The 22,361-nt window shown below is 43.6% G+C and overlaps 1 protein-coding gene and 1 long non-coding RNA gene across 2 annotated transcripts in view; both read left to right on the top strand.

The window, feature by feature from the left end:
• Positions 1–22,361, top strand: part of LOC118093467 (uncharacterized) — a 441,102-nt gene that overhangs the window by 334,914 nt on the left and 83,827 nt on the right. The gene's annotated exons all lie outside the window — the stretch shown is intronic.
• On the top strand, positions 15,320–16,072 carry LOC118093465 (small ribosomal subunit protein uS7-like). Its single transcript, XM_060274189.1, has one exon. The coding sequence runs from the start codon at positions 15,335–15,337 to the stop codon at positions 15,980–15,982; it is 648 nt and encodes a 215-aa protein (XP_060130172.1). The 5' UTR covers positions 15,320–15,334; the 3' UTR covers positions 15,983–16,072.

The following is a 22,361-nucleotide window of genomic DNA, read 5'->3' as shown; positions in this document are numbered from 1 at the left end:
TTTATATCCCCCCTTTCTATTTGCAATAGCCCTGTGAAGTAGGCTAGGATCAGTGAATACATGTTCCTAAGTGGAAGTTTTTGTCAATAGGTTGTGGGAGGGAGGGATGCAGGGACCCAAAACCACACACAGTGTATTTGGCCCAGGAAATCCTATTTGCATCCCTGATACCCACATAGGCAGCCCAACCCTTCATGGTTCTAGGTGAAAAAGTCATTCAAAGTTATCATGATAGAATCACTTAATGCATAGGCACATGCCATTTCATAGGTCATAGTAAGATAAGTAGGCTGATCAACCAGCTCCAGCTATCTTGATTATACTCACTCCACACTTGATATCAGTAAGGACATAATTGGTCGCTCTAGAGATGATGATATCATCACATCACAGATAATTATTTTATGTTTGATGGGGGGGGAGAGAAGCAGTAATTAATTATGGATTTATAATTAAGGCCCTATTGAGAAAATAATTTACAACAGGGATAACCTCATTTATTATGTGAGTATAAGTAATAGATCCTCTCTCAACTTCATGGCACTTGTTTTGAAGTACAGAGCACTGTCTGTGTATTTTTTGTTGTTTGAATGGGTGTATTCATGTATTTGAAATGTAAGTGTTTTGAAAGGAATCTCTTAGTCTTTTAAGCTTCCCCCTCTACCATGTTAGACATCAATAACCTGCCAGGAGGGTGGAGGAGATTATAGGAAGAAAGATGTTTTGTTGATACTCCTGCTTATTTTTTATTTTTTAATTATGTGAAAACAGTGAGATGTTGTGAATGTGTGTTAATGTGCTAGGACAAAATCCAACCATAGTTTAAGCCCCCATTTATTTCAATGAGAGAGTTAAGCTTGTTCAGTAAATCTTTGCCATTAACAACAATAGAGCTAAAGCATGTTTTATTTTAATTGGAACATCTCCTGACTATTGAATGTGTGATTTCAACACTCTATCCATAATGACATTACAGTGGTACGTTGGTTTATGAACACAATTGGTTCCAGAAGTCTGTTCATAAACTGAAGCGAACCTTCCCATTGAAAGTAATGGAAAGTGGATTAATCCATTCCAGACGGGTCCGCGGAGTACTCAACCTGAAGCGTACTTAACCCGAAGCATGGGTGTAATTGGTTCCGGAAGTCTGTTCATAAACTGAAGTGTTCATAAACTGAAGCGAACTTTCCCATTGAAAGCAATGGAAAGTGAATTAATCCCTTCCAGATGGGTCTGCGGCGTTCGTAAACCGAGGTGTTCATAAACCGAGGTTCCACTGTATTTATGATTCAGTGGTGCATTATTTGTAGTATTCAAATGTGGGGTTTTATTTTGTTTTTGTTTTTCTCCCAAAAAACAAAAAAGTCCACTAGCCGATGGGACATTTGAGTGGTAATATAGAAGGGAATGATTAAGGCAGGGGTCAACAACCTAAGGCCCATGGGCTGGAAGTGGCCTGTGGAGGTCACTTGACCGGCCCCCGAGCCGCCCCCAAACTGAGCTGCCTGCTTGTGCACTGTGCTAAAGCAGTGCAGCACAGAGACTTGCTTCCACTGCACTGGAAATCGCGTCTGCGCACACTCAGACGCCGGAAATCACAGGCAGGCAGGTGTGATCCGGCCCACAGAGGGATCTCCATGGGACCGATCCCGCCCAGGCAAGATAAACCTTGCTGACCCCTGGATTAAGGTGTGCAGTTATGAGGTTGTTCACCCATGGGGAGGACAACAGAGTACTCCATTCTTAAGAAGGACCAATTTACTGCTAACCAGGTTAAACCACAGAGCCTAGGGCTTGCCAATCAGAAGTTTGGCGGTTCGAATCCCTGCGACGGGGTGAGCTCCCGTTGCTCGGTCACAGCTCCTGCCAACCTAGCAGTTCGAAAGCACGTCAAAGTGCAAGTAGATAAGTAGATACCACTACAGCGGGAAGGTAAACGGTGTTTCCGTGTGCTGCTCTGGTTCGCCAGAAGCGGTTTAGTCATGCTGGCGACATGACCTGGAAGCTGTACACCGGCTCCCTCGGCCAATAATGCGAGATGAGCGCGCAACCCCAGAGTCGGTCACGACTGGACCTAATGGTCATGGGTCCCCTTTACCTTTATTTACAGAATAATCATAATTTATCTGATGGAATGTGAAAACTTCCAAAACAATGGTAGTGTGACTATGTTAATTCTCCTGGATATCTCTGAGGCTTTCACTTCTCTTGACCATGGCATTCTTCTGAATAGTGTATGTGCATTGGGGGTTTGTGGGCACTGTCTTCCAGTGCCTCCCCTCCTATTTGGATGACCATTTCCAGAAGGTTGTGCTCAGAGATTACTGCTAAGGCGTGTGACTTTTACACTATGGGGTACCACAGGATCTCCTCTTATTTCCCACCCTTCTTAATATCTACATGAAACCTCTTAATGAGGTCAGCTGGAGATTCAAAGCAAGGTATCATCAAGTGCATTGATGACATACAGCTCTACTACTTGTTTTCATCAGACAGGTGAGGCAGTGGAAGCATCTTGAATCAGTAATGGACTGGATGGTGTCATGAGAATTTTGAGGAGAATTCTTGGCAGGGCTGGTCAGAGGGGGAGGAAGATCAAGACAAGAGTTTAAAGCGAGACTATAGGGAGGGGCACAGTGGTCTAGGAGGTGCTGATTTGGATGCATTAGAGAGGCCCAATGGGTTGTCTGGAGACAGTCCTGCCTCGGTGTCATCAGATGATCCTAATGCATTAAAAGAGCTGCCTGATGTTACACCAACTATGCCTCTCATCAGTGAAACACTCACCAGCTCCAGGGCATTGTAGTGACTTTGGAATAAAGCCTTCATCAATAACTGAGCTGTGAGTACTGTGTTCATGAGTGGGAGTCAGGACCAATAAACTACACAGTACCGATATTCTTGGATAGAATTCTGTTGGTGGGTAGTTCATCTTTCTGATGGTGTTCAACTTCCTGTGGAGGGGATGAGTTGTTGGACTCTCTTTAATGAATCAGATTCACAGGAGAATAAATACACAGGGTTCTTGAAGCTTCAGAGAGCCAATTCAAAGTGCTGATTATCACCTTTTAAGCCCTAAATGGTTTTGGACCTTGGTAGGTGAGTGGTGGCAGGATAGGACGTGATCGGCTTAGATGCCCTAGATCAGGCATGTCAAACCTGCGGCCCTCCAGATGTTTTGGACTACAATTCCCATCTTCCCCAACCACTGGTCCTGCTAGCTAGGGATCATGGGAGTTGTAGGCCAAAACATCTGGAGGGCCGCAGGTTTGACATGCCTGCCCTAGATGCAAAATGCCCCTAGGGAATCATAGAATCATAGAGTTGGAAGAGACCACAAGGGCCATCCAGTCCAACCCCCTGCCAAGCAGGAAACACCATCAAAGCATTCTTGACATATGCCTATCAAGCCTCTGCTTAAAGACCTCCAAAGAAGGAGACTCCACCACACTCCTTGGTAGTAAATTCCAATGTTGAACAGCTCTTACTGTCAGGAAGTTCTTCCTAAGATTGATGGACACCAAAATTTATGTATTTTTCAGAACCAGGTGTAGAGTTAATTCCTTGTCCAGCCTTCCAGTATGATATGGCAGATAGTTTTAATAGAGATTGTTTTATTGGTTCTATCAGCAGTGGGGCATGGGCATGGGCAGCTGCACAGAAGTGGCACCCCCTCCTGGGCCACTATGTTCACAGAGACATGGATGGGGTGGGGCAAGGCAGCTGCAAGCTGGGGGGACTCTGAGTTGTTGTTTGTGGCATCCTGCGCATGTGCGCACACCTACATGCTACCAACACTACCCTGGAGGTCTTTTGCCCCGCCCCATCCTCATCCTGGTGAACACAGTGCAGTCATCTCTGGGAGGGTGCAGCCGCTGCTACAGTATGTCCCTGGCCAACTACTGCTGAATTCTTCTGGATTCTATGGTATCCTTGCTGTGTTTCCAGTGTTAATTGTGGATCTCAGTTGTTGAGCTTTACCGTACTTGTTAAGTGCTGAGTATGGAGTGTGTTTGCTATGTTATTGTTTTGATATGCAGTTTTTTAAGATTAGATTTTGAAATTGGAGGGCAGCATATTGTTATAGATTTAGAATAAACCCTATAAATTAATAAATTCTAGGATTGTGATTATTTACAGTAGGGTGGGAAGTGAGAAATAGCTGCAGAGGAATTCCTGGGCAGCCTGGCCAAGCTAGGGCCATTAGGGAACAATAGAGGCCTATTGTGGGTCCTTGCCAATCAATGCAAAATAACTCCTTCTCCCCTGCCCTGAGGTGTGAACAGAGACAGGGGTTTGAAGGGTTACCAAGGTAATGGGGTGTGTTTTTGAGCAAGGGTTTATGGGAAGGAGGAGGAGGAGGAAGAAGATTGAGATCCATCTTGAGCATAGGACCGAAGGTTGCCTGCACTGCTGTGGACCATGCCATAAGATCTGGACTCCCTCTATGCAGACTGAAGGTGTAAATAAGTGAATAAACCATATTTATTAAAGCACAACAGTCTCCACTGTGTCTTCCATTCTCCAAAGGGACACAGACCCTGTGTGGGTGCCCGGGACCCCATAGGTTTTCACCACCACTCGGCAGAGAGAGGGGCAGGCACCCGGATTTAGTAACAATATACAGGTAGATATCCTAAACAATGGAATCATATACTTACTAGCTTTCCTCCTGAATGAAGTGTTCCTGTTTCTGTACAAAGAAATGAGCACAATAAGCTATTTCACATTTCCACTAGAGTGTGCTTAATTAGGAGGGGAGGGGAGAGAAGCTTTCTGGGGGAGCACTATAACTCAGGCAGAAGGTGCTTATCACTGAGTGTATATGTGTGCACCTTCAGGCAGCAAGTGATCTTTGCTTTTGCCATTGCTGTAGTGAAGCCTGTCCCAAAGGTTTGCAGGGCACAGTACCCTGCAAATGAAAATCCTTCCCCAAAAGTAAAATAAAAAAATTCCTTCAGTAGCACCTTAAAGACCAACTAAGTTTTTATTTTGGTATGAGCTTTCGTGTGCATGCACACTTCCCCAAAAGGCTCACCTGGCACCAGCCTTGATGTCTTTGCAGCACTAGGCAAATTTTTGTTTACTAGTCTAATGTCTTATAGCTGATCTATGTTTGTATGGCTTCTGTTGGAGTTCACTGATTTTGCAATCTCATATTGCAATGTATTGTTCTTTTACTGAGTTTTATTGTATTTGTTTTTATTCTTTTAATAGTGCAATCTGGTAAATTGGGACTGTGTGAGTTCACATTATTGAATGTTCCTCCATATATGAGTTTCCTGCATATAGAACACTAGCAGGACAGGGAGAACTGGGAGCAAATGTCCCTGACATGCTAGTTTTTTATGCCCAGGAAATGATGTATGGGGGAGCACTCAGTCATGGGGCATGCTTCCACATCTGTATTCTGACAAGGTGTAGCTTAGATACAGTGTTACACCCCGCCTCAAATTTGAAAGTAGTCTGCAATTTACATAAGGATGTTCCTTAATTTCATGGAATATTTAGCATCCACTTGTGGATTTCTTTGATATTTTAGAAGAGAAAAATATTAATAGTAAGTTGCTTTGGATTGTTTAGGCAAGATAAAGAAAATTACAATTAATAATAATAATAATAATAACAACATCATCATCATCATAGAACATGAAGATATAAATAAAACAATGGCCAATACCATTTTTAGCCCAGAGTTCTTGTTAGGAATAAAATAGGTATAGAGAATCAAAATGAGGTCTCTACATCATATAATGTGAATGTGATTCTTAAAGGTTTGTGATGTCTGGTACTGTTAGATGGATATTGGCAGGTATTGTCTACACATTGGGAATGATGTATTTTTCCAGCCACAGTAAGTGCCATCATTCAGATGCCAGACCTGTGCTTAACACTGTGCCAATTTCTCCCTGATAAACCCTGACAGTACATTGTTCTCTTGTCAAGGGGCATTATCCTACCAATTCAGCAAAAAAAATATTTTTTTCCCTTCATTTGGACAGTACATCTTACAGACATTCCCTTCTTCTATTGATTTGTTTTCTCCTACCCCTTTCTCCTTCTTTTGTTTTCTTATCATAGCTTCAGGTTATTAAGTGCAAAGTATTGATGGGAATGGATGGGTTTTGGTCGATGGAGAGCTAATGCATCCCTAATCCGGCCATTGTTACAGAGTTGTGCTTTACTCTGGGTTCCTGATGGGGGGGAAAGGTGCAAAGCTGTTGATCCTCGTTTTATTTGTCACAAACCCATCCATCAATCAAGCACAGGCATGTCTGCATGCTGAATGACATGTGGGTCTCAGCTGAAAAAACTCGATAACAGTGTATTGTCAGGTTGCTCACTATTTTTTTCCGATAAGAAATACATTTGACTGAAATAGATAAGCATGGGACTACTAAAGACTTGGAGAGAGAGAAAGAGAGAGAGATACATGGCAACAGAGGCTATAGATCTTGTGTGTGTTAATGATACTTATGAGTAAATAAAATATGAGAAAGCATTCTACATACAACATGCCTTAGGTCTGTGATGTGCTCAAAGAATGGGTTATGTGAGTGTTAAAATAATCATATTTCATAGCTTGCTGCCTAGGCTTAAGCAACAGCCAAATTTATCCTCTTCATATACATGTGTAAGTGTGCTCAAATACATCTAAGAATATAGAAGAAGACTTTTGAAAAGCAACACTAGCAAAGGAATTTACCCACTTTAAAAAATAAGAATGGTTCCCTAAATTATTTTAAACACTAATTCTTGCTTGCTTGCTTGCTTTTGTAGAGCTAATATATTTATACGCAAAAGTATCAACATGGGTTCTGCTATTATTCCTTTCACTCTCATTGCTAGTCTTTTTGTCATTAAAAGCACTGGGGGAAATAATCTTATATAAATACACGCACATACCATTTTTTCCTCATTGTGTGTAGATAGTTGCCCTTGGATATACTTTTACAGAAAAACACTTGATTGGTGTAATTTTAGCAACCAATATTTTGGCCCTAAAAGTGAATATTGCAAACTGGGAAGATGACCTAGAAATTCATTGGCAATGGTAACTGGCCTGCAACCCTGCTTCAGAGACACTAAGATGAACATGTTGTAGCCCCAAGAACTAGCGCACTTTGTAAGTAAGCCATTTTCCTCTCTCTCTCTGCTTAGTGACTAGGGGCTAGAAAACTACAAAAATCAATGTGGGAGTGCTTTAGATTTGTTTGGTAAATTACATGTGCTTGGCTGCTCTATTGTATCTGGCCCATATTCCATACTATATATTTTTAGATGGAACGGCTACATAATGCATAGACTCACTATTGATTTTTATAGATTTAACAGCATTTGAATTGGACCCAATGAGAAAGCAAGGAGTTACTTAAGAAAAGCTGCTTCTTGAACCTGGGGACGTGCCCATTAATGCTGGTAAACGTTTCTGTCTTGAGAGGCTGTAATTCCAATGTGTGTTTTTTTTTAAAAAAAATGCACAGGCAAAATCTAACCTAACAAAAGAAATAAGAAATTCAAGTATTTTGTGCAAGGTTTGCTGAAGAAAATACTGTTTCCTTCTAATTCATGTGAATGGCAGAAAGAGGATGGGAAAGGTAATAATACATCAATAAGGACATATTAAAATCAGCCAGGGTTTAACCCTGCTTTTATTTTAACTAATTGGCTATGCTATTAATTAATACTTAATTGATATGAACAATTTAAAGCATAGGCAAAAAATGTATTTTAATGTTTGATGGATTTCTGTATTTTAGAATTTCTGTTTTGTTGGAAGCCGCCCAGAGTGGCTGGGGGAACCCGGCCAGATGGGCGGGGTATAAATAATAAATTATTATTATTATTATTATTATTATTATTATTATTATTATTCTGGCTGCTGGGAAAAAAATCCCAACTAATGCTTGATAAGTAAAGTCCAATATAATCCAACAAGTGCAAAAAGAATGCTTGAGCAGAAAGAAGTGACCTGTCTTCATCTCAGTGTGAGTTGTCAAGGTCAGGATACTATAATAATAATTATTTATTTATTTATTCCCCACACATCTGGCTGGGCCTCCCCAGCCACTCTGGGTGGCTTCCAACAGATTAAAATACAATAATCTATTCAACATTAAAAGCTTCCCTAAACAGGGCTGCCAATTGTATATGATCAGCACTGGCTGTTAGTTTGTTTCTGGGTCCAGTTCAAGGGGTTCTGGTTTTCATCTTTAAATCCATATTTATCTTAGGTGCAGTCTATCCGAGCAGCTTGACCACTCCCTAAGACAGGCATCCCCAAACTCCAGATGTTTTGGCCTACAACTCCCATGATCCCTAGCTAGCTAACAGGACCATTGGTTGGGGAAGATGGGAATTGTAGTCCAAAACATCTGGAGGGCCAAAGTTTGGGGATGCCTACCCTAAGATCTGTTGGGGAGTCTCCTCTTCATGTCTCTGTGGTGGCCAAGGCAAAGCTAATTAGCAGGTGTGAGAAAGCCTCCTCTGTGGCCACGTCATTCTAAACTATGGAATATCCTACCTTGAGATGTCCATTCAGCTCCCTCTCTCCCTGTCTTCCTCACCCAGCTGAGACATTTTAAAAGATTAAAAGAAACTGCTGCTTGTGGAAGGTGCTGCTTGCGGTGACGGCCGTGGGTAATATGGCTCCCTGCGCAAGCCCAAAATTTAACAACCTTCCACAAGCCCTTGCGCTGCCTTCCCAAGGCTGGGTAAGACAGGCATGGGGCTTTGGAGAGGAGACGTGAGGCTCTGACAGGGTCCCAGAGCCCTCCCACCTCCTTCCCAAAGCTAGAAAGCGCTAACAAGGCTTTGGAAAGGAGGAAGAAGGCCCTGTCAGAGACTTGCACCTCCTTCCCAAAACCTGCCACCTCACTTACCTGGCTGTGAGAAGGCTCCAGCCCTCCAGCTCAGCACCCCCCAGTTCATGTGCACAGCTTGTGCAGCCCTTGATACACACACACACACACACACACACACACACACACACACACACACACCGGTGCTTGTTACTTTAGAAGTATCCCTGCTCATGACCCAAACATGTATAGTGAAAGCAGAGGTGGGAAGGGAATCAAATATAAATGAAAACACCATGTTTTTAATATAATAGCATCTTACATTGAATATACAGTATCTCTTGTGACAATTTTACTTGCATTGCTGAATGCGTTCTAAAATATTTGTCGATATTTCTCTTGAATTTTCCATGTCTTTTTCTGAAGGCCTTTAAGGGCCAGTTATGCACTTTCTTCTGGAAAAGTATATTATTTACAATAATGATACATTTAGGGGGAAAAATAACACTCCGATTCCAGACCCTATGTTGAAGTGCCTGTGCAAAGCAGTACCCAAGAAATACTTAAGTCATTATTTTCGCATCCAAGAGTAGTTTATTACTACACTTTGAAAACATTTCTATGAAACATTTCAATATTAAAGTAATCACAGATTTAAAAGACTGCCACGCAGAGAACATAGCATGCTTGTCAATCAGTCATTTTAGTACAACACAATATCTACTACACTTCACCAAATAGAATCCAAGTTACATTTTAATTTGTACCTAATAATAGGCTGTTTTTGGTTTCAGAAGAAGCAATAATTTAACTCAAGAAATATGAGCTGTTTCACATGCCATGTAATTGTAATCTGTGCAGAAACTGAGGGGAAATGCAAATTCTAAATCTGATGGGTTTCTCAAACTCTAATCAATGAATGTGAATTTGATCAAATGGCATTGGCTATAAAGAAGCTTTGGTTTCTGGTGGCAATACTGCAGTTTGGGATTTGAAAATTAGGTTTCATAGCCAGAGGATCCTAGATGGTCAAATTTTAATGGGCAAGAACAAATTTAAGCTTCTAGGTGGAAATTATGAGGTCCAAATCTTCCTTTGCCATATTCGGATTCATTTTTAAATGTCACTTCATAATATTAACTCGGTGTCTGATGTCTAAGAATGTTTGTATTAGTACTTTGGTCAGCTGAGAGAGAACTAACTACAGGAAGCACATACTGATTTCTCTCTCATCTCTTTTCTTTTTACTTTAACAATTATTTTCTGTCTAAGAACTAAAATGCTGAAGAGCCATCCCACCAATCTATTTTCCCCTCTTTCTAGGGATTTGAAAACATAGATCTCAAGTGCTGTAATAAATTTATCTGCCTGGCTGATAGAGCCCACTTTAACAGAATAGTCACAGAGGCGGATTTAGGGCAGCAGTACAGCCTCACTGGGCACACAGCCAAGGAGAGCACCTTCTCAAAGCCTGGTAAGCACTTGCCCGGTTTGTGGAAGGAGGCATGAAGGATCTGACAGGGTCCTAGCTTCTTCCTTCCTCCTTCCCAACATTGGGTAAGTGCTTATTGGCCTGCAAGCGTTTACTGGGCTCTAGGACCCTGCCAGAGCCTCACGCCTCCTTTCCAAAGCCTGGTTTAAGCCGGCACCATGAGAATGGGGGTCAGGCATCAAGTGTTAACCTTGCACAGGGCGGCAAATTACTAAGGTCTGCCCCTGGTAGTCATAGGGAAGCAGTAGATGTGACTCAGGGTGGGGTTATACAATCTGAAGCCCCAGTTTCTTTACGGTACTTACTGAAATCTGTTTAGAGCCAGTGGCGGACTTTGGGCTATCAGATTTCAGCAGCACCCTGTGCATCGCTAAAATTTGCCCCCCCCCTGGCCGCCGCCTATTGTGCTCCATTTTAGAGCATTATTGTGCCGCCCCCTGCAGCATAGTGCAGCCGCACCTGTCACGCTACCCTAAAACCACCTCTGTTAGGGCAATAGGTAACAGACAGTGAACAGAGCACCACCCTGTTTGGCTGTTCACCTTTTCTTACTTTTCTTCTCATCTAATACCGGCTGTCCTGTTGGAACCTGGGTTAAAATCATTAGTACCTACCCACCTCCCAATAACAAGAGTTGAGGATCTGCACATGACAGCTATTAAATACTTGTGCTGGTTTGAAGTTAGAAGGTAGAACCTTGGACCTACAGGAAATCCTTTTAAAGCCCCAATGCCTTGTTACCTTCTGGGCATCCTTCCAAGGGCCACATGCCATTGAATGTAAATTTAACATTTGTAGGCTAGTTTCTCTCTGTCCTAACCTCCTGACAAGCAAGAGCCAATTATCACTGTTCAGTGACACATTTCAGCTTGACAAAAGTACTCAGTGTGCAAAGCAGGTCCAGTGAAAGGTACAGTATGGTCTGGAGAGACTCCCACGGGCCAAATAGAGAGGCCTGGAGTCCTCAGCCCACAGTCCTCAGGTTACCGACCACAGACCTACATGCCTGCTGTCATCTCTCACATGGATCTGAGCCCTCCAAGGTCTGAGCTGATGCAGACTGCTGTACAATAGCAATATTTATACCATCTCTCCTAACACGTTGATACAACCCTTTTTAGAGGATAAGAACTTTTAGAAGCTTTCATGAGAACTAATTTGTCATTCCCCTCTCTCATGGCGCATAGAAGAGACTTGTGTAACATATTGGCTATTAGGACTTGGATTCTTAAAATGGGGAGTGTGTGAAGGTGGGTGAGAAAATAATTACAACTGCATTTCATTGGCAGTAAATGTGCTGTGCGCTCTGGAGTTCATCTCTTAACTATGTATCATTATCCACTGAGGTCTCCCTGGCTTGCTGTGTGCCCAACACTGAATCCATTTCTTTCATCTGTTAGAAAGTGGCTATATTGTGCAGTAAAACTTATCCTTTTGTGAGGCTACAGAAAACATTCCTAAGCTCTATGGCCGCCAACCTCTTTAGTAAATAGCTGCAGCTCTGTTCTTTGCAACTGCCATGGCACCTATCAAAAGTCAGTCCAAGTGTCACATTGGTGGATGTCTAGTGGCTGTCCAGGAACACTTGAGAGGTTAAAGACTTTGAGAACTGAGAAAGCAACTTGAAAAATGTAAATGAAACAAGACAGCCAGTTCATTTTCTTTCTTTCTTTCTTTCTTTCTTTCTTTCTTTCTTTCTTTCTTTCTTTCTTTCTTTCTTTTCTCTTTCTCTTTCTCTTTCTCTTTCTCTTTCTCTCTCTCTCCCCACCTTCCTTCCTTCCCTCCCTCCTCCTTTTCTTTTTAAAAAAAGAGCAAAGTGCTTTGTGATTTCTCTGTGAAATGGGTGCCATGTGGAATCTTGTTACAAATATATAGTTCCAAGGGGAGAAAAATTGACTTAAAGCACATTGTGAGAGCTGCTTATTGAAGCATCAAGGACCTATGGTTCAGAGTGTCGTAAGATACAGTTTTTCCTGCTGACATTGCTGGGAATAAACAGACACAAGACACTCACGCGTAAAGTGGCATGCACTGCTTGTCATTACCCATGAGGCATGCTGTGAAAAATAGAGTAATAATCTCACCAGTTCTAGTGGGTGAATTGCTCGGCTATAATTGTGCGGTATGTCTCATCTTCTACTTGCTGAGCAAGGAGAGCTTCTCCTCTACATGGTAGAGGCTCCTGTTTCCCTAAATGAAGCTCATTGGTTGAATGAAGTTTTTTTCCCTCACCAGGCTAATTTTTTTGTTGGTTCCTTTTCTTCACTGCTGGGTCCTAGGGAAAGAATCTGTTTGCACAGTGAATTAACTCATAATTGGAAATGAGCTAGGGTCATTTCTTCCACCAGGGCAATACAATGACCCTCCCTTGCATACCTCTCAAGGTTTGACAGAGGAGTGTTACATCACACTTCTCAAAAAAAGAACATTTTCAAATTATGAATATTCAGTAGAAACTACTACTGTTATGAGTCCCACTTCCTGCATACAACAAACTGGATAATACCTGCCAGGGCCAGCTGGCCCATGAAGTAGGGTGAGGTAGCCGCCTTGGGCAGTGGATCTGGACCCCCTGGGAGGTACAGCAGATCCACCTGTTGCTGCCTTTGCTGTTGTCTCCTCATCCTCATCCTCCACCACCACCTCCCCTCATCCCAATGCTGATCTTCACTTTCCCTTTTCATTCTGAGGCTGATCTTCACTCTCCACTTTCTTCTTCACTCACTGCTTTAATTCTGATTTTCACTCCCCATTAAAACTATAGAGACACATATTTGCAAGTATTGCATTTGGCTGAATTGTGATGTACTTGCTGCATTGCTTGTTCACTTTGTTTTTAATTGCATTTTCATGCCTTTTAGAGTCTGTCTTGTGCGGACACTGTGTTCTGAAAGACAGGTTTTAAAAATAAAAATCTTCTAAATAAATAAAATCATACTTTGATTGGCTTGTGGGACTGGAAATGCTTTATCTGAACCCTAGGGTTGGCCGTACTATTTGTAGAGTGAGACAGCTGTCTCAGGCAGCGGATGCTGAAGGGTATTGTTTAGGGACCGCTTTGTGGGTCCCACTTGTCCTGAGTTACATTCTCTTAAACTCTGTTGTTGTCCTTAGGTGTGGTGAAGAGATTATGTTGGACTAATCTGAGAAAAGTTTCACATTGGAATACTGGCAGGTCTCCATATGCAGACACTTCATTCGATTTTTCATAAGTTGATTATTCAATACTTGGTGATTTACAGCTGAATGTGAGAGCCAATTCCAGGGGTGGAGCTTGATAATATAGTATTCTGTGTGAGGCCAAAATTTGGCACCACCACCCAGCTCTTGCCCTGCCTTTCCAAAGCCAACTAAGCAAGGCTCTGGACTTTGGGAGGAAAGCACGAGGCTCTGGCAGCATCCTAGAGCCCTCCCATCTCCTTTTCAAAGCTGAGCAAGTGCTAACTTGGCTTTGTGAAAGAGGTGGGAAAGTACCCCTTGGACCCTGAACCCTGTGCAAGGGAACTGATCACACTGGCCTAAATCCACCTCTGCCAACTCTATGGAAGAGCATTAAGTTGGAGGGGATGGGCATTGAGACAAAAGTTCTACTTGTGATGTTTGATCCATGAGTGAACCATATTTCTGGATGGAACTCTCCTCGCCAAGAGCATTGCACCAGACTCATGATAATTTGATTGCACATTCTGTATTTGGAGAATATTAGCATATTTAGCTATTTTCACAAATAAGGAAATTGGCATGTCAACCCAACAGAATCTGACGCAAATTAAAACAGAACAGTGCTAGATTAAAATATGGCTGAGGGGTTGTCCTATTCTAGTTTGTATTTTGAAGCTCTTCAGTGGTTTTTAAAAATCTGGGTTTCAATAAATCCTTAGGTTCTTTGGAAGTTACAGATTGCAAACTCACATTTTTTCTGGTTGGAGTGTGACTTTTGCCTCAAGAAGCTGTTGTAAGATCTGTCACAGTCATATATAAAGTAATTCCATATTGTGCACCATGATTATAACATTGTCTATATCACTCAGGACTCCCTCAACAGCCCCAAATTCTATTCTATTCTATTATTTTATTTTATTTTCGGGAAGTGCTGGAATTGAAGTGATTCCGAAGGGTAGTATTTTGAACTGGAAACACCCAAAGGGAATATTTTTATTTATTTATTATTTTTATTTTATTTATTTATTATATTCGTTCTTCCGCTTTTACCCCACCGCCTCACCCGACAGAGCAGCATTTGATGGGGCATTTGTTTGTGCTGCCACACTCTCATTTTAACTAATGGATTGTCTGCCAATTATTCTAGAAAGTAGTGATTTGTTGTACTGTTACTCCTGCAAAGCATGCTCTTTTAAAATGTCTCATTTACATGCAGTTGTAGCAAACAGAACCTTCTGGTGGACAATTTTCCATTCTGGGTTTTTCCTGTTTCACCATTGTAATTTTCCCTCCCTGTTTTTTGGTATGCCTGCTAAAATGCCCTGTACCTCCCATTAGCAGCATGTGTGGTGGGCCATGGAGCTGCCCTTATGACACTGGCATCACTGCTGCTTACCTGCACAGAGCTGGGGCAGGGCAGGTTGGTAGTGAGGTTGAGGGCACTGGTGGAACCAATCCAGCACTCCTAATACAGCCCCAGCCTTGCTACTGCCTTATCCCATCCCAGCCTGATAAGCAGCAGTGACACTGGTGTTGAGAGGGTGTGTCTTCCCCACCACACATGCTGCTATTAATACCTCTGAAACTGTTGTGGCTTTTCCTTCAGCGTATGAACACCATCTACCTGCTGCCACTGCTGCCGTGGAGGTCTAATTGTTGCTTCCTAACTCTCTCATGCTGCCTCATAGTGGTGACTAGGGAAAGGAGAGAGATTTGATTCAGTTCTCATTTAAAGCTGAATCTATCAAATCTGCACTTTCAGAAACAACCTGAAAACTGGAACATAGCAATCTGTTGAAATTCTCACGTACCTGAAATTTTCAATGCAGTTCTCCAACCAATCCAAGTTTATAACTATATAGGGAAAGTGTGCATAAAAATGAATATATTAGCTTTTCTGCCTCTGCGAGCGGGACGTGGGGAGGAGACCCCCTCTGCTGTGGCAGAGACCCCTGATATCAAGTTGTTTGGGAAATGGAGCACAGATGATGTGCAGATCAGTGACATCTCCTTGCAGGATTACATTGCAGTGAAGGAGAAACATGCCAAGTATTTGCTACACAGTGCTGGGCACTATGCTGCCAAGTTCTTCCACAAAGCCCAGTGTCCTATCGTTGAGTGCCTCACTTACTCAATGATGATGCATGGACGCAACAATGGCAAGAAGCTCATGACTGTGCACATCATCAAGCATGCCTTTGATATCATCCATCTGCTCACAGGAGAGAACCCCCTTCAAGTCCTGGTGAATGCCATCATCAACAGTGGTCCTCATGAAGACTCTACCCATATTGGTCAAGCTGGCACAGTGAGGAAACAAGCTGTTGATATGTCACCTTTGCATCGTATCAATCAGGCTATCTGCTTGCTCTGCACTTGGGCTCGTGAAGCTGCCTTCCGCAACATAAAGACCATAGCTGAGTGCCTAGCAGATGAGCTGATCAATGCAGCTAAGGGTTCCTCCAACTCTTACGCCATCATCAAGAAGCAGGACGAGTTAGAGCATGTGGCCAAGTCCAACCGTTAAGAGCTGCTGCTGCTGCTGCTGCTGCTGCTGCTGGATATCCAAAGCAAATAAATTCTCATTTTCAAAATAAAATAATAATAATAATAATAATAATAATAATAATAATATGAATATATTAGGAAAATAACCTTCAAAAATGTGTTCATTAGTCTATATCAGTGGTTCCCAATTAGGGGTCCGGGGATCCCTGGGGATAGGCAGAACGCACCCAGGGAGTCTGTGGCCCCATCCCTTCCCCCTCCAAACCATTTTTTGTCATTTTTGCATGGTAATATCACATATTTTATGGTCTGTTTTAGTGCTGTGTGATTTCTCAATATATTGGCCAAAATTGGTTTTGAAATCACACCGTGATAGTGATTTTGACCTGGCAACATGCAGCAATGTATATCACTTCTCGGACGAGGGAGAACAGGGCAGCCGATTTCAAGGCACTACCGATATTGCACGATGATCTCAGCCGATAACGCTGCTGATCTGAGCTGCCTTCCCTCATGCTGAGCGAGACCAGGGCAGCCAATAATGCTGCAGTTTTCCCTCACGCTGAGGGAAAACAGGGCAGTCCGATTGTGAGGCGCCGCCTTCCCCTCACGCTGATGGAGAACAAGACAGCTAATTGCCCTCACTTCAAGGACCTGTGGCGTTACCTTCCCCGGCACTGAGGCAGAGCTGCTTTTCTTAGTTAGAAGGAAAGCAGCCACAGTGGATGTGCATCTTCACTGACTGCCCTGCTGATGCACCCCCCACCCCCACCCCCTTCCACTCAAACCATGTGGTGGAGGTGACTCCGCTTTCTCTCCTCCCCCCACCCATCCGATTTCCATGGCTGCTCCTTCCCTCATCCCCACACCTGATCCCTAATTTCAGACATCGTGATATATTGGAATATCACAATGTTTAGCTGCTGATATATCACAATGTTGAAAACTAGATGTCACTCAGCCCTACTCTGTTTTTTAGTTTCCCTAAAATCCTTTGTTTATTAGGGGCTACACCACATTTTATTCAAAATATAATAATAATAATAATAATAATAATAATAATAATAATAATAATATATTATTATTATTATTATTATTATTTATACCCCGCCCATCTGGCTGGGTCTCCCCAGCCACTCTGGGTGGCTTCCAACAGAAATATTAGAATACACTAATTAAAAACATTGCTTTGCAGAGGTAACTAGCATAGAGTTATTAAAATTTCCAAAAGTAGGAGGTCCATGGCGTGGCTTTTGAAAAATAGGGGGTCCTCAGCAATAGCTAATTGGGAACCACTGGTCTGCATACAAAAATGTGTTTATTGGAAGAAATTTGCATTAAATGCTGCAGAATTTTTATGAAGATTTCAAATAAACAGCAACAACAAATTTCTCCAGAAATGTGAAGAACGGAATTTAAGATTGGGGAAATGAGCAACTGATGTCTGTTTTCTCCTGCTCTTGAGGGTAGGACTCGAGGCAATGGCTTCAAGTTATAAGAAAGAAGATTCCGATTAAATATTCGGAAAAACTTTCTGACAGTAAGAGCTGTTCGTCAGTGGAACAGACTCCCACAAGAGGTGGTGGATTCTCCTTCCTTGGAGGTTTTTAAGCAGATGTTGGACAGCCATCTGTCATGGGTGCTTTAGCTGAGATTCCTGCGTTGCAAGGAGCTGGACTAGATGATCCTTGGGCCCCTTCCTTGGGTCCATAGAATCTATGATTCTATGATGAACTGAAATTGGCAGATCCTTCCATCCCTGGGGGACTTCTTTTTCCTAGGTGAGCTTCCCACCTAATTGTAGTTGTTCAGACGTCTCTGGCCCCCACAAACGTTCCATCCCTAAACATCTTGTCATGAATGCTCAACTGCATAATATAGAGGTAATAAAATCCATGAGTTCATTTTCTCTTTGCAAGTGTGAGTTAAATGTTCCCCCTTCGTAAATCACTTGATATGTCAGAGTGAAATCTTTTTCAAAACTTTTATTCCCTATATAATATTTCTTTAATTCTTCCTCACTGAACTGGAATGATAACAGGATATCATCTGACTCACGCCCCATTGGATAAATCACTGTGTTAATCTGCTGCTCTTCTGGTTTGCTGTTTAACTCCTCCTGAAGACACAGGTTCATAGTTAGGGCATGCTGCTGGACTCAGTCGTGACCATGGATGCTCAGGTTTCTGTGGTGGCCAGGAGAGCATTTGCACAGTTAAAGCTAGTGTGCCAGCTGTCCATCCCTTTTGATGTCTGATTTGGCCACAGTGACACATGACTTCCTGTTTGAATTACTTTAGTGCGCGCTAATAAAAAAATTCCTTCAGTAGCACCTTAAAGACCAACTAAGTTTATATTTTGGTATGAGCTTTCGTGTGCATGCACACTTCTTCAGATACAGGTATCTGTAGACAGGTCCCTAGAAGCAGGGCTGGTGGGCGGAGGCGGAGCCCAGCCCAGCGGAGCGCGAGTTCAGCGTTCCCGCCCGCCGCGCCGCGCTCTCTGGTTCCCCGCCGCGCTTGGCCTTGCCAGAGGGCGCGACGGGGAGCTGGAGGGAGGGCGCAGCGCGGCGGGCGGGAACGGCGAACTCGCGCTCCGCCGGGCTGTGCCCCTCCCTAGCAGCAGGACTGGTGGGCGGAGGCGGAGCCCAGCCCAGCGGAGCGCGAGTTCAGCGTTCCTGCCCGCCGCGCCGCGCTCTCTGGTTCCCCGCCGCGCTTGGCCTTGCCAGAGGGCGCGACGGGGAGCTGGAGGGAGGGCGCAGCGCGGCAGGCGGGAACGGCGAACTCGCGCTCCGCCGGGCTGTGCTCCGCCTCTGCCCACCAGCCCTGCTCCTAGAGTAGGGCAGCTGCCCTAACTTGCCGCATGGTGGGTACGCCCTTGTCATCTCGCATTATTGGCCGAGGGAGCCGGCGTATAGCTTCCAGGTCATGTGGCCAGCATGACAAAGCCGCTTCTGGAAAACCAGAGCAGCACATGGAAATGCCGTTTACCTTCCCGCTGTAGCGGTTCCTATTTATCTACTTGCATTTTGACGTGCTTTTGAACTGCTAGGTTGGCAGGAGCTGGGACCAAGCAACGGGAGCTCACCCCGTCACAGGGATTCGAACCGCCGACCTTCTGATCAGCAAGCCCTAGGCTCAGTGGTTTAACCACAGCGCCACCTGGGTATGTATAGGTATCATTCAACTTCCTTATTAGAAGAGCTACACTGTTTCTGGGCACAATTCAAAGTGCTGGTTATGACCGATAAAGCCCTATATGGCTTAGGTCCAAGCTATCTGAAATATGGCATTCCCTCGTACAAACCTGGCCAGGTTTCTTCAGTGGAGGCCCTTCTATCAGTCCTGCCCACCCTTACAAGCATGCTTGGTGGGGACATGGGAAAGCGTTTACTTTGTGGCTTCTGCCAGACTGCCTCCCTACTTGGTGGCTTATGTCAACACCCTCCCTGGAGAAGCTAGTCTAGCTCCTTCCTTGTTCCACCTGCAGCTGATAACCTTCTTATTCCAACAGGCTTATAATGCAAGGGCTGTTGCCATGCTGTTTTTATTGTAACAAAATAAAAAAAAATCCTTCCAGTAGCATCTTAGAGACCAACTAAGTTTGTATGAGCTTTCGTGCGCATGCACACTTCTTCAGATACCTGGTGAGGTTGATGGACTTTTATTGTAATTATTTGTATGTTTTAAACAGATTTTATATTTGTATGTAGTTCTAATTATATTAATGTTTAATTGTTTCCCCCCATGTTTTTAGCAATTCTTTTTTATCTGTAAGCCGCCTTGATTCCTGTCAGGGAAAAAGGTGGGGTATAAATAAATATATCATCATCATCATCATCATCATCATCTCTAAAGCTATTCAGAACCCCTCAAATCTGTACCTCCATTTGGGCTAGTCACTGGTGGTTGTAAATACAAATAGCTGAGCAGACTGGGCTGCCATTATCTCCCTGCCTAAAGCATAGGGCTGTTCTTAGTAGACTGACGTCAGGGGCGTAGGAAGATAGGGGTGAGGGGGCGGGCCGCCCCAAGCGGTGGGCTCCAAGGGGTGCCATCGTGGGCGCCCGCCCCGCCCCCAAAACGTGTGCCCCACCCCTGGAACGTGTGTCACGCCCCTCTGGGAGGCGCGCCTCACCCCTCCGGGAGGTACGCCCTGCCCCCACCCCCGGTGCCGGAGCATGAAGCTCCACCACTGACTGAAGTATCTCTTGGTTCTTTCACTCATTCTTTCATTGTGAGTGTGTGGAATCTACAGCACTGCCACCATGTGTTATCAGGGATCCTTGACAGTACATTCTGAGCTCTACCTTATTCTCCTTCCAAGCTCCATCCCACCCCCTGAACCAAGAAGTTCCATGACATTCTGTATGTCATGCTAGTCAAGCTCTTATAGTACAATGGCTATCTGTGTGAACTGCAAGACTGGAATGCTTCACTTCAAGTTTCACCTCAGACTGGGTGACTTTAGTACACCCTTGCAATATAAGGGTAATGATGTTGGCCTACCTTTGGGTAGTTTCATATATTATGCAGCAGTAAAGTCCAGTTTGCTCTTGAGTATACACTTGACAGCTGCAGCCAGGAGTCCTCGTCATGTACACCAATATGATATGCCGGAGGATATATCTTCAGCTGAACCTTTAGAACAGGGGTCCCCAGACTTACCCTCCTTTGGGCCGGTGCCCGCCGCGCCGATCGTGTGGAGGGCGGGGGAGTGCGCGCCCGTGTGCATGCGCACACACATTTACTGGTGCGGTGGCGCGCTTCCAGGCCGGAAAATCGCCGAAAATTGTTTGTGCGCATGCGTATGGGCCTCCCCCGACCCGGAAGTGCACTGGAAATGACCTCTTCAGGGTCGGGAGAGGTCCATACGCATGCGTAAAAACGATTTTCGACGCTTTTTTCGGATCTGGAAGCGGCGGGGGTCGTCGCGGGCCAGATTGGGAGGCCAATTGGGCCGCATCTGGCCCGCGGACCGTAGTCTGGGGGCCCCTGCTTTAGAACATCTCAAGTACACCTACAGAAAGGTAATGAGTAAAGTGGCCTTTGTAGGTTGTTGTAAGGATAATTTCGATAGCATTTGTCCAATAGTTTGAGCTTTAGAAACCTATATAAATACTATTATTATTGCTACTAAGGCATTAAAAGCCCTTTGCCCTTTCCTCCTTCTTCCATGATTCTTCCTTTTCTGTTTCCCACTTTTCTCTCAACTCTGATGAGCTTCCCATAGCTTTATAGTTGCTCTTTCTGTTTAATGTTTGTGCCTTTATCAGTCTACTGAAACTTTCAGGCTTCTAGCCTTGTCCCATCTTGTGTTTAGATCAAGCATCCCCAAACTGCGGCCCTCCAGATGTTTTGGCCTACAACTCCCATGATCCCTAGCTAACAGGACCAGTGGTCAGGGATGATGGGAATTGTAGTCCAAAACATCTGGAGGACTGAAGTTTGGGGATGCCTGGTTTAGATTGTAGGCTGATCTAAAACAAATCTTATAAATTATTATATTTTCCTTAATTTTGTAGAAACAAAAAAAAATTGAGTCAGCGTATTATGTATCTGCCCTTAATGGGACAAATTAGTGGAGAAGAGGCTAAGAAATCACCAGGAAAGTATTGTTTTAGGTGTAGGTAAGGCCCCTTGTGTTTTAAATGGCCTTGGCAAAACTAAAAATGGGAAGGCAGCATTAATCTCAAGGAAGCAAATAAGAGGAATGAGTGCCTAATTGCTGTACATTCTGTTCAGATGACATACAGATATCAGGACAAACATTGCTAAGAGCATCCTGACAGCAATGACAAAACAATGCAATTGAAAAAGACAAACTAAAAGCTTGTTGCTTTTAATAGAAGCAGTGGTAGAATGAATGCATTTATGTAACATATGTTACTGGTTTTTTGAAGAGCTTGTTCCATAGGTTCTGAAACATGGTAGTTGGGATGCTGCATCCACACATACATGAGAACCATGCAACTCCCATTAATTTTAGTGGAACTTGCACACCAAATGGTTTATGCCCTGGACTCCACTGCCCACTTCTCCAAAGGAAGAAGTCCATTAAGGGACAAACTTTCTGTATTGTGCAAACAGATGCATTTAAATTACAACAGCTGATTCATCTAGTGAAAAACACTAGGTGGCAATTTTCAGTGGCAAAGTGGTGGGGTGCTTAACCCTTGCCTTTTCCCACCTGCACTTTTCTTCTATTTCTCTTTTGAAAATTGCCCTCCTCTCCTGAAGCTGCTTTTCTCTATCAAAAGCAGCTGCCAAGGTTTAAAATACACATCTTTATTCGGAACATGTCATTTGGCCCTAAGTATTCCCCCTGTTTGACTGCTTGAGGAAGAATGAGCAAGGGACTATTACACTTCTGTAGATAACAGAAGTCTGTTTTTTTCC

The sequence above is a fragment of the Zootoca vivipara genome, chromosome 5 (assembly GCF_963506605.1).
Source record: "Zootoca vivipara chromosome 5, rZooViv1.1, whole genome shotgun sequence".
In the NCBI taxonomy this organism is placed as follows: domain Eukaryota; kingdom Metazoa; phylum Chordata; class Lepidosauria; order Squamata; family Lacertidae; genus Zootoca; species Zootoca vivipara.
Note: the sequence above shows the minus strand (reverse complement) of the source record. Positions and strands in the feature narration are given on the sequence as shown.

Bases quoted from the DNA above. Each gene is read 5' to 3' on its own strand.
- LOC118093465 (XM_060274189.1), top strand. From the start codon at position 15,335: ATGAATATATTAGCTTTTCTGCCTCTGCGAGCGGGACGTGGGGAGGAG.